Here is a 15,584-nt window from a genome sequence, read left to right as displayed (position 1 = left end):
GGTGCTCTGCAGGAAAGCCAGAAGATGTAGGCTTTGCAGGAAAGTCTCAGCAAATGCTCACAAACCTGCTGTCCAAATGCATCTTTGGTGTGGTCAATGTCCCATTCCACCAACTCCTTCCAGGGCCAGGGATCTGCACCAAGAAGCAGGACAAGAGGGGGCTGTGTCCCCAGCCAGCCCAGCCAGTGCAGGCAGGAAAAGCGGGGAGGCGGAGGCAGCCAGCTCAGTGCCCCCCTTCCCTTCTCGCACCCCAGCTGCAAGAATACGGGGAATTCTCAAATATCCTCCTGCTTCTGGACAAAAACCCTCCCTTGGGCCATGCTGCTGGCAGACCCTCAGGAGGGGGAGGATGGAGATGGCAAAGCTGACTCCCTGCATAAGGTCTCTCTGAAACCACATCCACAAAAAGGACCCAATTTGGGCTTTAATATATATATCTGCCTCTGGTGGAGCCATTCTGCCCACGCTTGGGAGAGCAGCACAGGGCAGCAGAACCCGGCTGAGCAGGAATCCCAGCAATGCTGGCTATGCTGTGTCCTCCTCTTTGCCCCCAAAGGGTCAGGGCTCCATCTGAACAGGAAGCTGGGATCAGACAGATCCAGGGTGCTCGGCTGCCAGTCCTGGCTACTGGGGACAAGAGAGGAGGTAGTGCTGCTGGAGGAGCTGCTGCTGCTCATGGCCCCGTCCATCCCCAGTGTGGGCAGCTATGGGGGAATTTCAGGGCACTGTCCCCGCTCGGGGCCCTCACTGTCAGGCAGGGTGCTTCCTCACTTCTTTGCAGGACCATTGTTTTAGCCATTATTAAATGAAGCCAAAGCCTGGTAAGCAACTAGTGTGAAGGCAGCACCGAAAGGGGGGCTGCAGCAGCAGAAGGGGCAGCTAGGGTCCTCCTCCTGCACCGTCAGGATCTCAGAACACGCTGGGACACAACATTCCCCCTAAACCAGGGACCGTGTTAAAAACTGTATAAACCTCAGGGTTTGCAGCTGCTTCACAGGCTGCACACAGAACCGCTGCAGCTTGCACTCGATCTCCCGCTGCTCACTTTCTCTGCCTAAATAAGCTTTTTCTTCCTCTGGTTTCCCCATGCCAATATTTCGGGATTACTTTATTCCTTAAAGAACACAACTACCCTTCTGCTTTAAGAAGGACGCGCATTCCTTGACCTCCAGCCAAATTCCAACCAGCCTCGGCACCCAGCCCAGCTGGCAAATGCCCTTGCAACACCACAAGAATGCCTTGCTGCTGGGTGCAAGGCCTGTGCAAAGCACAGGAAATCAGGGAAGGGCCATGCACGTAAACTCCCATCAAACAAACCATCCTGGCACCCTCTTCACAAGCAGCACCCCTTGACAAGTAAACAGATATGGAAAGCCTCTCTGGCAGATCAGATCTGCAAACTCATGGCTTCTCAATGACTTGTATCTCTCCTGTCTTGCATTAGATCAAAGAAGACTAAGCACACGTTTCAAGCACATCACTCACCATGAGAAATCGTTATTTTACCCAAATTTGTGTTCTTTCCCTGCCATTCAGAGCTTTATCTATGAATTTTCTAGACTATGATTAAGTTTATTTATATTGGTCAACAATAATGTTTTGGTGTTTGGTGTTTCTTTTCCTTCCTAGGGTTTATTTAAGCCCTTAAAGTTGTGCCAGTCCTCCCATGCTGATGTGGAGTTGTGCAATCTTGGGGCTGGAGCTGCATTCTTTCAAAAGTTTTATCTTGAAAGGCAGCAGAGGAAGCAGTTGTTTATAAGAGCTCCTGACAGTGTAAGAGTTGTTCTGTCCCAACCCTCACCTGGAACCAAGGTGAGCAAACCTAAAGCCATAAAGGACTTTTCAATTTGTGCACTGACAGCAACATTATCCACCACTGAGAGGAGCGGGCAGCGGGTAGGAAAGCTGCTGAGAAGAGCACACAAACTATTTACACCCTGAAAGTTTGAAACAGAAGAACCTTGCAATCTGTGTCCTTGGGATATGATACTTCTCTCCTCCTCTGGTAATGAGAAAAGAGAAAATGAGATAACAGCAACAGTCTGCAGGAGGGCCTGAGAGAGAAGCACTGGGAGGACTGTTCAGCCACACCAGCAGGTCCAGGGCTTGCAGGATGCCATGAGGCCATCAGAAAAACAGCTCATCCATCACTCAAGGTCCCTGCCAGTGTCCTCAGCTCTTTCCATTATAGAGTGTTATTTCCAGGAGAGAGCTATCCCAGGAAGACAGGGCAGACCCCTTACTGTGACCCAGAGAGTAGACCAAATTACCTGTCTTGTGTGTCGCAAAGCAGTCAAGCTCCTGCTGTTTTAAGCCTGAAGGCAGCAAGCTCACCGGGTGCGTAGTTTGCTCATCACCCCCCAGCTTGCCCTTGGACACCTTCCAGTTGTGCAGGCGCAGGGCCGGGAAGCAGAGGAAAAGCTCCTCTCCTGGCTACTGGCCAAGCATTATACAGCGAGAGCGCCCCATATCCTGACTGCAAGTGTTCTGGGAAGCCAGATGACTTCATCACCAGCTGACATTCCCTGACCTATTTGCTGTTCAACCAGCTCGCTGCTGGCTGGCCCCACAGCACATTACTCAGCACTTTAATTTGCACGTTGCCATTTACTGGGCACTAACCTGCTGGCGTATCCAGGCAGTGTCCAAATTTTCACGCAGCTAAAGTGCTTATGTAAACACTAAAAAACAAACATACTTCTTCCATAAGTAGCTTGCTGTTGCCTTTGAATTGGGACTGACACATAAGGAAATCCTCTGAATCATGAATGCATTGCGGCTTCCATCTGGCACCAGCAGCCCCACATCCTGCACCCACCTTTCACCCCATCCCGCAGCCCTGCAAGCACAGAGACGGCCCTGCTGGGGCTGCAGCCCAGGTACCACAAAGGACAGTCAGCGCCAGGGATGCTCCATATGTGACAGTGTGGCACAAACTTGCAGGCACTGAGTTGGGGTTATACAGAGATCTCCATGGACAGAGTGATGGTGAAAAATAAAGAGTTACGAATAACCTGGAGGATGGGACTTACGAGGGACAAGGCTGTAAGCAGAGATGGAGGAGCAGTGCCCCTGTCACCCTGATGCACAAGAGGAAGGAACATCCTTGCCACACTCACCCTGATCCGCCGCATGGCCGTCACGATCTCCACCCGGCTGTTCGGCCGCGGCACATCCAGACTCCCAATGTACTGTAGGGGAAGAAAGAGCAGATTAGTCAAGATTCCATGGCACTGGGAACCTCATGGTCCCACCAAAGCTTTGATGGCATCCTCAGAGGGAACCCAGCATCACTTCTGGGGAACAAGAGGCATTTTGCTCACTGCACTGAAGCACTGCATGTCTCCCACCACAAAGCTGTTCCCCCACTGCAATGTTTCAAGGATTCAGCAGTCCTTATTTTAACAATAAAATAACTTCAATAATCAGGCCAGCAGGACTCATTCATCTATGCCATGATCAAAGTACATAGGTATAAGCCAATATCCCCTCGGGTGCACTGAGGCATCTATTATAGACCTGGACACTGGAATATTCTTAAAATAGCTGGGGCAACCTGTTCTGTGACAGGCCCTTCACTATTCAATTACAGCCCTGCCAAACCCTTGGCTGTTCTTGCAGCGATGCTGAGCCTCCAGGCCAAGCCTGCAGAATAAAGGAGCCACTTTGCTATTCAAAGGGGACCAAAGGCAGCACCGCTGCAACCCAGCACAGAGAGCTGCCAAACAAAAACCCTTTAAGAAGTAAAATGGAAGAGGGCAGATTCAGAAGAAGGATCGGAAAACAGACAAGTGATGAAGAGTCAGTACAGAGCGCTAAAAACATGTAGTTAGAAGAAAAGCATTCTGAGTCTATTTACTAGCCCTCTGTGCTCCCACGCTTCATCTCAACACAAGTGCTGACGTAACCCCCAGCAGCACAGCGTGGGCACCAAACCCAGCAGGGTTGTATGTTCCTGTGAACACGACCGCAGCCTTTACTGACACCCTGAAAATGCAGGGCACTGGTTGCTAGCACTGAGATGGGTGTTTAGATGCCCAAACACGTGTGCGGGGTCATGGTGCAGGCAAAGGGCTGTTCCTCACCCAGAATCACTGCGGGACTCCCAGCTTCTCTCTGCGAGACGCTGCTGTCACCTTCATTGAGGACGCAGCTCAGAGGCTGCATGACCACCCCTGGGTTTTGTGTGTGTGTGCTGTCCCCAGGAGCCCTCCATGCAAACCCTCTGCACCCCAAATTCGAGCAGACCCCCCCAGCTTGGCAAAGCCACCTCCAGCTACATGGCTCCTGCCCTGGCTGCAGATGGAGGCAGGCACCCAGCAACCAGCACCAGGCAGTTGGTGTTGCAAGGAGATGCAAATAGAGGGGATATAAAAATAAACACCAAACAGCTGGTGAGCCCATCACGTGCTGAACAGACTGCCAGTGGCGCAGGGCAGCTTTACGTAACTGGGAATTAAGGCCCACAATGGACACTGCCAGCAAAGGTGGCATCAGCTGCCCACATCCAGATGCTCAAACCCCAGCCACAAAAGCACAAGTCTTGATAAGTTTTCAGTCGCGTCCCCTAAATAGAGCCTTCCTGCCCCTTCAAAGGTTCAGGTCATATTACGAGAGGCATCTTTGACATCAGTCAATTCCCTTTCCTTATATAAAGTCTGGAAGCCACCAGTAAAAAGTAGATGATGAGGAAGAGGGCTGAGGAAACCAGAGCCATGGGCACACAGTCACCATGCAGCATGTAAGAGAGAAACCTTTCCCTGCCTTCTGCTGCCAGGTGGACATCCTGGCTCCACAGCATCTCTCCCTCTGAGCCTCCCCAGCAGAAATCAGACACCACCTTGGGCCTCCTTGGATGGTCCTCCAGTCACAAAGTACACAGATTCACCTCTGCTCCAAACCTGGGCTCCAAGACACACTGCGGCACCCCGCACCCAGAGGGCAGCTCCACCAGAGCCCACAGCACCTCCAGCCCCAGTGTGGGCTCACTTCACACAGTTACTGTGATCACAGCTCCAAAAACACCCACCGCTCCCCCTACTCTGCAGGCAGGTATTTTGTGCACATTTCACTAAACTCAACAGATGGACAAAGTGTCTCCAGATTATTTCTGCCTTCAGGGCAGAAACGATAAGCAGCAATGGCACCGTAGAGGAGTAACTCTTCACAATGTGATGAGTATCCTCCCAAAAATGTGGACTTAGAGGTCAGTCTTTCAGCTTAACTACTATTTCCCAAGCAAGGAGTAAGGACAGGCTGAGAAACCACCCATATTTATTAGTGATTTACAGGTGATAAAGGCTGCTCCTGCTCCGCTCTCCTCCAGCCCTCCTACTCACAGCACCAGCCTTCATTTCAGGAAGAGCTGTGGGAAAAAGCAGGCGATGCAGAGGTGAGGATCAGCACAGCAGCAGGAGCCTCTGGGGCAGAAGACTCTCCCCTCATCCTACCGCAATGCTGAGACACAGCTTCCCCCTCCTGGGACAGGAGCCCCAGGGAGCCCTGAACACTAAGCTCCCAGACCCCAGGCACATGGGCTTCTGCCTTCCTTTAAAACCTGTGTGCTTCAAGTGAGGTGGCCCTGGTCCCTGCAGGGGACAACGTCCAGGCTCCCAGGGCTCGGCCAGCATCCACGCCAGCAGGTCAGCCCTGCAGGAAAGGGAGGCAGTGGGCCCAGGGCTGAGCCCGGGGAGGAGAAAGGAAGGCGCTCCAGACAAAAGGAAGGAAAATAAAGCTGTGTGAAAGCTGACAAAGAAAATAAACCCATGAAAGAACCCATCCTCCCCAAGCCCCCAGGAACTGAGAAGGAAACCACACGCACATATGCAGGACACAGCTTTCCCAAATAATCACCTCCAGATCTGTATCCCCATCTTCCTGCCAGGGGATGGGGGGCTGAGGTGGAGCCCCCCACCTGCACCCAAGAGCCAGGCAGGATTAGGGGGCCACCAATCTCAGTGGGGAGGGCAGTCCCAGGAAGCCCCCTTCCTCCCCAGCCCAATTAGGAGCAGAAAGGCTGCCTGCTTGGAGCACCAATGAATGGGCAGCTGAAGGGGTCCCTCCTGTAAGGAGGCAGCCGCACAAAGGCTGCCCTTGCAATGCATGTGGCCAGAGCCGCTTGGGGCTGTGTTGCCCAGTGGCACAGGCAGGCACAAAGCACCTATTTTGCAGGACACTTTCAGTCCCTGCACACCCTGCTGCTCCTCATCCCCATGTGTGGGACCTAGCCTTCTGTCGGTCCTTCCCGGGCCCCCAGAAAGGGCAGCCCCTCACCCTACCATGGCACAGGCATGGTGACTGTCACCGATCGGGGCTTCTCAGCACCCAAAAGGAGCCCGCTTGCTGTCCCCCTCCCATGCAAGCAGGGTCATCTGCCTTGAGCATGGCTGGAAGGGGCCACCAGACACAGCCCATGCTATGCACCCTGCTTCCATGGCTTACAAGACCTGTCCAGTTCAGAGAAATACCAGTCCTCCCCAGGCCAGAGGGGAAAAAAAACCAAATCAAAACAAACCCACACACAGAAAACAAAGGAGAGCATTTTGCCAAAGCAATATTTGCACAAGTCACTTAGTTTCTCATTTTTCCTGAAGGTTGTTCAATAGTGCTTGTTTTCTGCTCTGTCAGAAATGGATTTTCTTGATAAGGTGGCAGATATTTTTGGAAAACCGAAGGCTGGCCGCATCCCTGACTGGGGGACACCTTTCAAGGGCTGTTGATGAGGTCCCTTGCAGGCGGTGGGCAGCAAAAGCGTCCCCAGAGCAGAGCTGCCGCCTTGCCGAGGGAGGAATGCTGCCTCCCTGCCAGCCCCATCCTGCGTGCAAAGGTCAGGGCTGAATCATACCCAGCTTACAGGGGAGCCTAGATGGGCTGGCTGATGGGCTTCCAGCGTGGAAAGCCACCCCGAGTCAGGGAGCTTGCCACAGATGACAAGCCACTGCTTCTGCAGAGGAACTGCAGGGCCAAAGTGCTTGGGCACCAGACCCCAGCCAGGTGCCCCAATATCTGAAACTTCTTTATTTCCCCAGTGCTCAGGGAAACACCCAGCCTGGCTGATAAGGGCTTCTCCTGGGGCTGCTGCCATCAGGGAAAGCAAGGAGAAATCAAATTCCTGGGACTTTTGCTGTCTCAGTGCTCCCACTCACCCACGCACAGTCTCCACCGGGAAGCCATGGGGCTGGGCTGGTGCAGCACCAGCTCTGCCCCGCACCCCAGGAACACGCAGCCTTACTGGACAGAAAGGGGGGAAGTTTACTCAGACTGCAGTGGTGCAGATTCAGAGGCCAAAAGCAACGGAAATTTGGGATGCCAGCTGACTTCAATGGAAAAAAGCCCTGGCTTTCCAGCCCGAGCCCAACAGACGGGTGCAGCAGGCTCTCTGCTGTGCCGGAGGGCTCCAGCCCTCCTGCGATAGGACTCTGCACCCTAAGGACACTGGGGTGCATCCAGCCCTGGAGGCTGGATAGTTTAATGCTGCATGTCAGACCTGTCCAGAGCTACACAACCAGCCAGTGGGTATCAATGCAGGGCCAACTCATGCCAGTCAGCAGTGGCCAAGTCAATGCCCTAGGGATATTGGTGTTCACCTGCGTGCTGATCCTAGAAATGCCTGCACTGCCGATGGGCTGCACAGGGGCTCGAGCAACAGGAATAATGGCGGTCCAGCAACAAGACCCCAGTGCACACCAGAGCCATATGCACTGCACCCACCCTCCCCTCTCCCCAGCCAAAATGGGGCTTGGGTAATAAGGGGAGACACCTTTGTAGCAGGATGCGACCCTGCGGCCCGGACAGCGGGACACCGAGCAAGGGGGTGCAGCAGGAGAGCTGATGTTTTTCCATGCCAATAAAGCAAGGCTGTCCACTTGCCCCCATTTCCATACTCCGTCCAGCCACACTGCCTGCAGCTGCCCCACAAACAGGGACGAAGATTCCTGCATCCACACCCAGTTACAGTCTTAGCAGGCGTTCATGTACAGGCTGTGCAAGATCCAAGCGCTTCAGTGGCCAGAAAGCAGGGCTGAGAGCATCCCACCCCCATCACTCTTTCCTTAGGACCTTCTGGCATCTGCTGAGCCCACATGCTGCCCGGCGAGTACCCACAGTCTGGGCACACGCAGCTTTGCCAAATCCCAGCAGAGGATTGTTTTTTGCTAAGAGCTTCACTTAGCAGCCTGTGAACTGACTTAACAAGTATGGCAGAAATATGCCACTGTTTCAAACGAGAACTTTTGTGGCACTCAGGAAGGTTATTTATAGCCTCAAGCAAGCAATCCTGGGCTAAATCACACTGCAGCTTTGCTCTAGGCTGAGCAGCCCTGACACAGCATGCCCTATTCCAGAGCTGCCAGTACAAACAGCCCCCAAATAAAGCTGCCAAGTCTCTCCCAGCCAGCTAAAGAGGTGCAGAGCTTCACACAACCTGTTTCTGGCTTCGCAGCCCTCCTGGAAAGGGAGCCTGCAGCAGAGGGGGGAAATGAAGACCCTGATTAGAGCTGCATGCAATTCAACTTCAAATGCTTTTATGTACGGACCCTACACACATAAAAATATACACAAGAGTGGAAACACACATGCATTTGTTGCTTAGCGTTCATCTGATGTCATAATCCTTTTCTTGATAAAGGATTTATCTTTTCAGTCACCGGCAGGCACTGCCAGCACTGCTAGCCTCAGGAAGGTGGCAGCAGGTGAGCTGGAGGGCTTCAGAGTAAGGAACTTACTGGATCACACTGAAGTCTCCTTCGTGTCCCATCTCCAAACATAGACAGCAGCAGATGTTCGGTTCAACTTCAGTTTCCCACGCACAAAAGCAGAGAAAAGTACTGACAAATATGAGATAAAGTGCCTGGTTGCCAAGATCCTTTAAGAGGAAAAAAAAAAACAACACACCACCACCCAAACCCAAAAATCCCACCTGCTGCCCAGGACAGCAATACTCCCAAACCTCCAGTCCCACATTTATCTGCAGACAAGACTGATATCAGGAAAAGTAGTTCTCAGCACATCTTGTCCCAGCCCATGGCAGTCGAGGACTGCAGGCGGTGGGTCTGCCCCAGGACCCAGGTTTGGCTGGACAGCCCATCTCCCCCTCTCCCCCGAGCTGCAGATGGGCAGCATCTCCCCATCTCCTCCCTTTATTGGGAACCATGTATGTTATGGCACTGCTAATAGATTAGTGAGTCTCAGCACTGAAGAATTAAGAGCTGTTTCCAAATAATGGGTATTTGGGAAGTGGAACCTTGCTCTAGACCACAAGATCTCCAGGGCAGGAGGGATCTCTTGCTGCTTTTGAGGAGAGCCCAGCACAGGGAGCTCCCGAGAGCAGCTCTAATGACAGGGGCCAGCAACAGCTTCCCCATGCAAACCCAGCAGCACCCAGCACCCCTGCACTCAAACGGACCGGGGGTCCGGCAGTCCAGTGACAGGCTCCATCACTTCATTTAATTGCCTTTACGTGCTCATCCCTCTGGAGGCATTGGAGTAGCCTGAGTCATGATTTCTGAATGCGCAGAATTGCTGGTGTTGCACAAGCTGGCCCTTGTATTTTGTCCTGCAGCATCAAGGCTTTGGGAAGATAAGGAGTAAGCTCACATCCCCCTCCTCCTCACCCCAACTGGCAAAGTGCTGGGCAGAGAGGTGGAGGAGGACAGGAGGAGTCTTTGCTCTCTACATACCCATTTATTTAACGAGGAAACCATTGCACAAGTGGCAATTTATACTTGCTCTCCTGTGCCACGCTGCAGCTCCCACATCTTTCATCTGATTGCTTCATCTAACACAAGAGGCCTGGCTTTTGATTTTATTCAACAATTCAGATCACAAGACATAGTAAAAGGCGAACACCTTGCCTTCCCTCGGAGCCAGCACCTCTGATTCCCAGCGGCCCGGCTGAGGAGCCTCAGGGACACAGAGAGATTTTGTGCCAAGAGAGGTAGTCAATGAAAACAGATCCAAAAGTGTGAAATGCATTACTATTCCTAAGAAGATGGAGTGGGATTTTCCAACTATTGGATTTATCTCCAGAAAATGGATTAACATAATCCTTAGAGGTCATCTCGCTCAGACTTGCATCCCTGTGCCAGAGCATATGGCTGCAGTGGGGACAAGCAACTCAAGTCTCCTGATGGCATCGCATGTGACACCACCTCTTGCTTCAGAGCAAGTCCATCACTCTATGCTTGAAAAGGGCCCAAATCCCAACTGCCCATGGCCATCCACCCCAAGGTGCCTGCACTCCCCTGGGAGAGAGGCAAGGGGCACAACAGCACAGATGCCAGCAGCTACTGATGAACCAAAATACCTGTTACATCCTCTACGCGCCATGTAAAGACAGCAGCAGACAGCATAGGTCTCAGTGTAAAATTAAAATTAAAAATTAAAACAATAAACAAGTGCACACCGACTCAGGCCCACGTTACCCCCCTGCAGTGAGCCCCAAGCAAGCTCGACAGGAATCCTGGGCTGCCGGAGCAGAGACCGCTGATCCAGCTGCCGAGGGCTGGAACACTGGGATCCCCGCTGCCTGCTTTATCAGCAGTCCTAGGAGCCTTCTAGGAGACAGGCATGTGAATCCTACTGCCCCAGATGAGCATTCTTCTTTAATCTTCCCCCAAAGCTCTGCTCTAAATCAGAGTTTCTCATTTTTGCGACTTGCGCTGGGTGCCTAGCCAAAACAAGAGCTGTGCTGGTTTAAGCACTTGGGATTCTTGAGAATAAAAGGAACTAAAGGAGTGTAAGCATTTAATTAATCTCCAGCAATCTAATAAAAGGATGGAGTAATTGCTTAAGCCATCTGCATTCTGCATCTGGCATCAGGAGCTGCTGGAGAAACCCACAAATTCAGAAGCTGGGTTTCGTACGGATTGTGCTCGGCATTAACGCGTGCCACGGGATACCAAATGAGAGAAAGAGGAGTTAACAAAGACTAACATGCACAACCCCATTCATGCAGCCAGACCAGCAGCACGGAAAAGAGATGAGCCGTGAGCAGATCGAGGGGGCAGCTGAAGCCCTACCCCACTCCTCACCCCCCAAGCTGGGCTATCCAAACCTGCCATGGAAGAGGTACATAGCATTTAGTACTGGAGATGCTTTGCAGACTCCCCACAGGTGAGGCGTGAGCAGGTGCTGGCCATAAAATAGCAATCATCTCCAATAATCCAGAAGCAAAAGACTGCAAAGCTGCATTTGAACAGTCTTTCCCAGGAAATAGTTGCAAAGCAGGTTTAAGTTTGCTCGGTAAACAACTCCTCTGCTGTTTTGCTCTCTGCAGCACAGTGCCTGTCAGGAAGGCAATGGCATCTGCAGAGAAAGCCTCCCAGACATGAGAAAAGGGGGGAAATAACACTTTGACACCCTCCAAAGGGCTGCAACCTTGCCCCCAGGGCACTGCATGCAATTAGATGACAAATCTGTGATTTTTTTTCCCTTGACAGCACATGTGCTCTGAGGAAAACGGTGTGCAACAGATGCCTGCCTCCCTGCCACTCAGAGCTGTTTTACACCACTTTTTTTCCAAGTCAGCCTCTCATCAGCATGACAACCATATCCCTCAGGAACAGCAAAGGGAGTAGAATTTTATGTTTCCCCTTTTCAAACTTCATGCCCAGCTACTTCGCAGTGCACTGCCAGCCAGTGCTACCTGCTTGGGGATCAGCAACAATGATGGGTAGCTGAGATTTTTCCCAGCCTGCTGCGAGATCACAAGGACTTACACTGTGGAAAGCCACAACCTAAGCGGAGTACAAGACTGAGAGGTTCCAATAGGAAGGAGAAAGAAAAAAAAAAAAAAAAGACTGCTTCCTGCCAAATCCACTAGCAAGAATGGTTTATATATGTAAGGAGAAATTTATTTCAGGCGGGCAGCCCTGACCTCTTGCACTGCACCACAAATGGCATGCAGTTCCTCCCTCCACTCACATAATGAGTTTATCCCGTTAGAGAAGCACCAGGGTACAGGGCATTCTGCAGACACCAACTGGCCCCCCATCACAGCAGCACTACCCAAGTCGCTGGAAATGCAGAGCAAAGCCCCAGCTCCCCACACTTTCTAGGCAGATGCACACAGTCCATGGCTCTCCTGGGCCAGCGTCCCCAAGCAACACCACGCAGAGCCAAGGAGGGATGCAGAGCCAAGGAGAGATGCCAGGGTGAAGCAGAAGGGTGACCCCCGCTCCAGGTGGACTCACCCGACCAGCTTCGCCATCCTTAGGGGATGGGTGGGAAGCCTCGCCCGACTCTTTGCAGCTGAGTTTGAGGGAGAGCAGGCAACCCCAAGGGGAAGGGCTCCTGGGGAAAGTGGAGAAAACCCAAGGCTATGCGAAAAGAGAGATGGAAAACAGGGAATCCCGAGGGGTCGGGGTGCAAGCGTTAGACAGGGACACCTCGCCGACCCCCTCTGCGCCCGCTGCCCACCTTGGCCTCGAAGCAGATGCCGTGCTGGAAGGCGTCCTCGTTGTGCAGCGGGATGCGGAGGTCGTGCCGGTCATCCACCAGGTTGTACTTGGACTTGGCGGGCATGGCGGCCCCGCGGCGGCCGGGCTGCCCCTACAGCGCGCCCGGCGCCGCCGCCGCGGAACCTCCGCCCCTCGCCCTCGGCCAGCCCCGGGGCGGGGACGCGCCGCCGCGGAGCGCTGGGGAAGGGCGGGGAGGGTGGGGGTCTGTAAGCGCGGGTCTCCGTATCCCCCCCCTTTCTTCCAACGGGGAGGGGCCGGGAAGCGTGAAAAAAATGAGGAGCCGAAAGGGAAGGCTCCGGTGACATCTAGTGCGAGGTGCCGGGTCTGCACCCGGCCTCGCCAAAGTTTAAAAAAAAAAAAAAGGGGGGGGGGGGGGGGTCAAGAAAAGCGCGCCTCGCAAGCGGTTGCGGTGGTGGGGGTCCAGCCCAGGAGTGCGCTGAGCGCCGTGGAGAAATTTATTTCAGGCGGGCAGCCCTGACCTCTTGCACTGCACCACAAATGGCATGGGGAGGGCCGTGCCGCCCCCCGGGGCACACAGGGCAAGCCTTGGCTGGGAGCGGGACCTGACAAACCACCCCTCCTCGGTGGGAGAGCGTGGGCTGCTGCAAACACCCAGGCCAAGGAGTTCTGTATCCACATATCTATATCAACACCAGACACAGTGGAAATTAAATGAGCTGGGGGTGAAAAATCTCTATCTTGTTCTTAATGAAAGCCCAGTCCTTGTGACCAGATCCAACCCTACTGTGCCCTGCCTTGTAAATGCCTTGAAAATTGTGAATGTGTTCCACCACCCACTGAAAGCACCCTGGAGTTACTTTTCCAGATGTGCAGGAACCCACTCACCTAGTTCTGACTGCAAGTCCAGGCTGTTTCACACCTTATCCCCACATATGCAGCACACCCTCAGGTAGGGCTCCAACCCTCTGTGCTTTAACACCCACAGATGCTGCATGACATCAGTGGAGCTCATCTCACTGCAGCACAGCTGAAAAGCTTGCACTGGCCTTCACACATGCCAGAGACACTACTTGCAACCAGCTTTTCCCAGGACAGATGTGCACTCCCACTCCCCAGGAGACCCACAGTTCCCAAAGGCCTTGCCTTGCTCTGTTTGAATGGTCCTACACACCAGAGCATATTTCCCTCAGGTTTCTAAATGACTGAAATGCAAGCAGCGGTGCTGGCCGTTGAACCTTCCATGAGCATAACAGATTCAAAGCCATTTATTTCTTAGACTGGGTCAATGTGGTGAAACTTCTTTTGAGCTTATAACATAGTTCAGAGCCATTCACAGCATTTCAGCCACATCTGAAAAATTGTTGTTTCCTTTCCAAAGTGGAGTGGGCTTTCTACAGCCCCCAGAGGCTCAGATAATGAGCTGGGCACAGAGGAATACATGACAAGCTGAGAAACCCGTGAGCTCAAGCCATGCCCAGGAGAGGTGCATGGGGATGGCTGCTGTGCTGCCAGCTCCCCTGCACCAGGCTCTGGGCAAGATCATGCAGAGCTGTCAGCACTTGGAGAGGTGAATAAAGGACTGACTTCCCACTGAAAGCAAGATGTCAGCAAGCTCTGGGCTCTTGAAAACCTTTACTCCTTGTTTTGGAAGCAGGCAGAGGATCCGTGCTGTGCATTGCAGCTGCAGCAGCTTGGGGACCGCACTTGCAGAAATCCCTGGACAAAAAAGATGCAGAGAACTGAACATCCATGAGGTGCTTGACCTCACTCAGGTCAAGCTCACATAGGCAGATGGCAGTGGCAGGACAGTCTTGAACCTGGATCTGTTAGGTGGTATTTGATGGTCCAGGTTCTCACTGAAGGTTTCTGTTTATATCTGCCAAAGATTTATTTGACAATACTGAAGTCCCAGGTGCTGAGAATGATGCAGCCACTGCAGCAGTCCCCTGGAATTCTCTCATCCAACACCTACTCCAAGCAGGGCAAGCTTCAAGATGAGGGCAGCAGCACAATACTGTATCTAGGTGAGCCGCAATTGTTTCTAAGGACAGAGGTCCCACAGCTGCTTAGGACACCTGTGGTATTTCACATGATTCCACCTTCCTGTTATGTTACAAAAATTAACTGTGTCTCTTTTTCCAGAATCGGTGACCAAATCTCCCTGCCCTTGCACCATGCCTGCCAAACCACCACCTCTTCCTAGGAGAGCCTTTCTGGGCTTGGATCCCAGGACACTGAGTCTAGTCCAGCACAGCCACCAGGTACAGGAGATCCCCAAAGAACAGGGAGAGGATTAAACTCTCACACTTATGTTTGTCTAAGCCCAGAACCTGGTTCCTCCCTTTCAAAAATCAATAATTATAACCTCTGGAATTACACATTGAAGTTGTGTAACCGGTTTGCTTGTTTTGGCAGTTCCACCCATTTCCGCCCCGTGCAAGGACACGGTGGCACAACCGCCTGGGACAAAGGTCCCGTGTACCACCCGAGCAGGAGGGGACCTCGCTAAAGCCAGGGAGACAGGGGATGTCGCCTATGCAAACTTGAGGGAAGAGGAAGGACATTTTAAAGGACCCAACCATGAACCAGAGAATTTTGGGCAGCCTCGACGGTGGGGGCAGGAGGGGGACAGCGGGCGCAGCCTGGGGTCCTGCCCAGCCCTCCCAGGGTGCAGGTTGCCGGCTGACAGCCGCGGCTTAGAGATTTCTGAGGCTGCCCTGCCATCTCCTGGGGATGCTGTGAAATGCAGCGCAGGAAGCCCAGACCGGAGAGGCGATCACCTTTCACCGGCTCACGTTGGATATGACACTGGCAGCACGCTCGTGCTTTGCTTTACGTTGAGCAACACACCCAAAAGCAGCTGACCTGGAAGAGTTGGTCAGGAGTGTTTTGAGTTTGCCAGTAGTGTTTTTCAAAGCATCACAAAGCTTTCAGGACTAGAAAAGAGCTGATATTGTGCAAATATTTTGGGAAAGCAGCTTGGCCCACAAGTGTCAGCGTGCATTGTCTACTCTTGCCCTTTCAAACAAAACAAAACTAAAACCACACTAGGAAAGTATTGTAGTATTACCAGCAGAAAGACACATTTGTTACTGTAACATTAATGGCCTATAACTTAAACCACTGGCAATCCTTTAGCTAGGAAACAAAGTTCGCAGAGCACTT

At 52.7% G+C, this 15,584-nt stretch overlaps 1 protein-coding gene across 20 annotated transcripts in view; it reads right to left on the bottom strand.

The window, feature by feature from the left end:
* NOS1AP (nitric oxide synthase 1 adaptor protein) overlaps positions 1 to 12,634 on the bottom strand; it is a 43,843-nt gene extending 31,209 nt beyond the window's left edge. For 4 of the 20 annotated variants that reach the window (XM_065072285.1, XM_065072289.1, XM_065072302.1 and 1 more), the window contains exons 1-2: positions 12,418 to 12,632; positions 3,120 to 3,191 (exon numbers count right to left, since the gene is read on the bottom strand). In XM_065072285.1, coding sequence (XP_064928357.1) covers positions 3,120 to 3,191; positions 12,418 to 12,522 — 177 coding nt within the window. In that variant the 5' untranslated portion in view covers positions 12,523 to 12,632. Of the gene's footprint in view, positions 1 to 3,119; positions 3,192 to 8,723; positions 8,826 to 12,191; positions 12,291 to 12,417 lie in introns of those variants that run through there. The other 16 variants (XM_065072299.1, XM_065072301.1, XM_065072297.1 and 13 more) reach the window with 8 other exon arrangements.
* Between the last annotated feature and the right edge of the window lie 2,950 nt (positions 12,635 to 15,584).

This window comes from Columba livia, chromosome 8, assembly GCF_036013475.1.
Source record: "Columba livia isolate bColLiv1 breed racing homer chromosome 8, bColLiv1.pat.W.v2, whole genome shotgun sequence".
NCBI classification, from domain to species: Eukaryota; Metazoa; Chordata; class Aves; order Columbiformes; family Columbidae; genus Columba; species Columba livia.
Note: the sequence above shows the minus strand (reverse complement) of the source record. Positions and strands in the feature narration are given on the sequence as shown.